This window comes from Trichechus manatus, unplaced genomic scaffold (genome assembly GCF_000243295.1).
Source record: "Trichechus manatus latirostris isolate Lorelei unplaced genomic scaffold, TriManLat1.0 scaffold00183, whole genome shotgun sequence".
In the NCBI taxonomy this organism is placed as follows: domain Eukaryota; kingdom Metazoa; phylum Chordata; class Mammalia; order Sirenia; family Trichechidae; genus Trichechus; species Trichechus manatus.
In genome coordinates, this window is record NW_004444119.1 from 901,433 (window position 1) to 902,904 (window position 1,472).

Below are 1,472 nucleotides of genomic sequence, written 5' to 3' on the forward strand. Positions count from 1 at the left end.
TGGGGACTGGCTGGAGCAGAATGGCCAGGGGTCTTGCAGAGCCTCTCAGCCCCCTTTTACAAAGCTCCCTACGGCCCCGTCAGGCAGGAGCCCCTGTGTCACATACTCTATGAGCACCCGAGGGCGGGGGCCAGCGAGCCCCGTCAGTGGTAAGAGGGCTGCACACATGAGCCCATCTGGTTAACAATGACAGGGATCGAGTGGTAAATAATACCAGCAGAGGGTCCCCTTCCACACACACTGATAATTAATGTTGTCAGTGATTGCTTCTTCCACAGACGAGTGGGAATTAAAAAGGGCAGTGGCCCCAGGCAGCCATTACCACATTCTCCAACAGTAAGTGTTCCGATAAATTGGTATTTTCCGGCCACAGGCTAGGAGCTGGTGTCTTTTTTGTGGAAGTGCTTAATCTGTAATGGACTTGTGTAATGTGCATGTCGTGATGAGGCTGTCCTGCTCATCTGTTAACTACCCCTTGTTCCCACAGTGCTGTTTGAGTCTAATGGACTCCGAGCTACTGAAGTTCACACCACCTCTGCCGATGCCCCCAAACAAGTAGGTGTCCCTGGGAATGGGCGTTTGGGTTTGAACTTGGTAGCTGGGAGGAGTGGTGGCTGGTTCTCATCGCTAGAGCACCAAATGTGTTTACTTGATGTGAAAATGATTTCACCTCACTTTGGTGGAGAGCCCCTCCATGAGGACTGTCTGTAGATGATAGTTCTACCAGGATGGTCGTTTTAGCTGCTAATCATGACGTTAAGACACACACAGCTGCCTGTCGCTGGGCTGGGGTGAGATCCTTGGTAGAGACTGCTGGGGACTTGAAAACCCTAGAAATTCAGACTTTTTACCCCAAGATGTTTTCAGATATGTTTCCCTTTGCAGGGAATTGTTTCTCCAAATCAAAAGAGAAGGACTTATGTTAAGCTTCCTTTCTTAAGAACGTTGTTTTTACACGATTCCTGGGAAAAATTCGGCTTAGTGCAGTGGTCCCGGCTGGCTGTGTGGGTGTCCTGATGTGGCTCTCTGCTGTGCTCATGCTGCTGGTGGGCCCTGATGTGTGAAGGTGATGTGTGTGTAGGCAGGTATCACGCGCATTCCCGTGCCAGGATGGCTGTGACACACCATTCAGTGTGCACACACGATGTGGTGGCGCCTCGGGAGGGATTCAATGTTGCTCAGTCGTGGTGGTCTCGTCCAGGCCCTGTGCTTTCCAGGCTCTCCCTTCCTGTCCCTCTCCTGGGATGTCACATCCATTGCCCAGTTCTCACACAGGCACACTCCACTTAATGTTCTCTCTTTCTAATCTATTGTCTCAGAAGGTTCTGTAACTGCATACTCTTCCCTTTGTAAACGAAGGAAGAGTTCCTTTGCTACCAGGGCAAAACACGTTCTCTCTGAGTAGTAGAATCAAGTTAGCGTGTCCTAATAAATGTAAAGAGTCCCTGGGTGGTTTGAATAGTTAATGTGTC

At 50.1% G+C, this 1,472-nt stretch overlaps 1 protein-coding gene across 1 annotated transcript in view; it reads left to right on the forward strand.

The window, feature by feature from the left end:
* ZNF516 (zinc finger protein 516) overlaps positions 1 to 1,378 on the forward strand; it is a 110,405-nt gene extending 109,027 nt beyond the window's left edge. Inside the window, exon 7 of the mRNA XM_023741570.1 lies at positions 488 to 1,378. Within this exon, the coding sequence (XP_023597338.1) occupies positions 488 to 711 (224 nt within the window). The 3' untranslated portion in view covers positions 712 to 1,378. The remainder of the gene's footprint in view (positions 1 to 487) is intronic.
* The last annotated feature ends 94 nt before the right edge of the window (positions 1,379 to 1,472 follow it).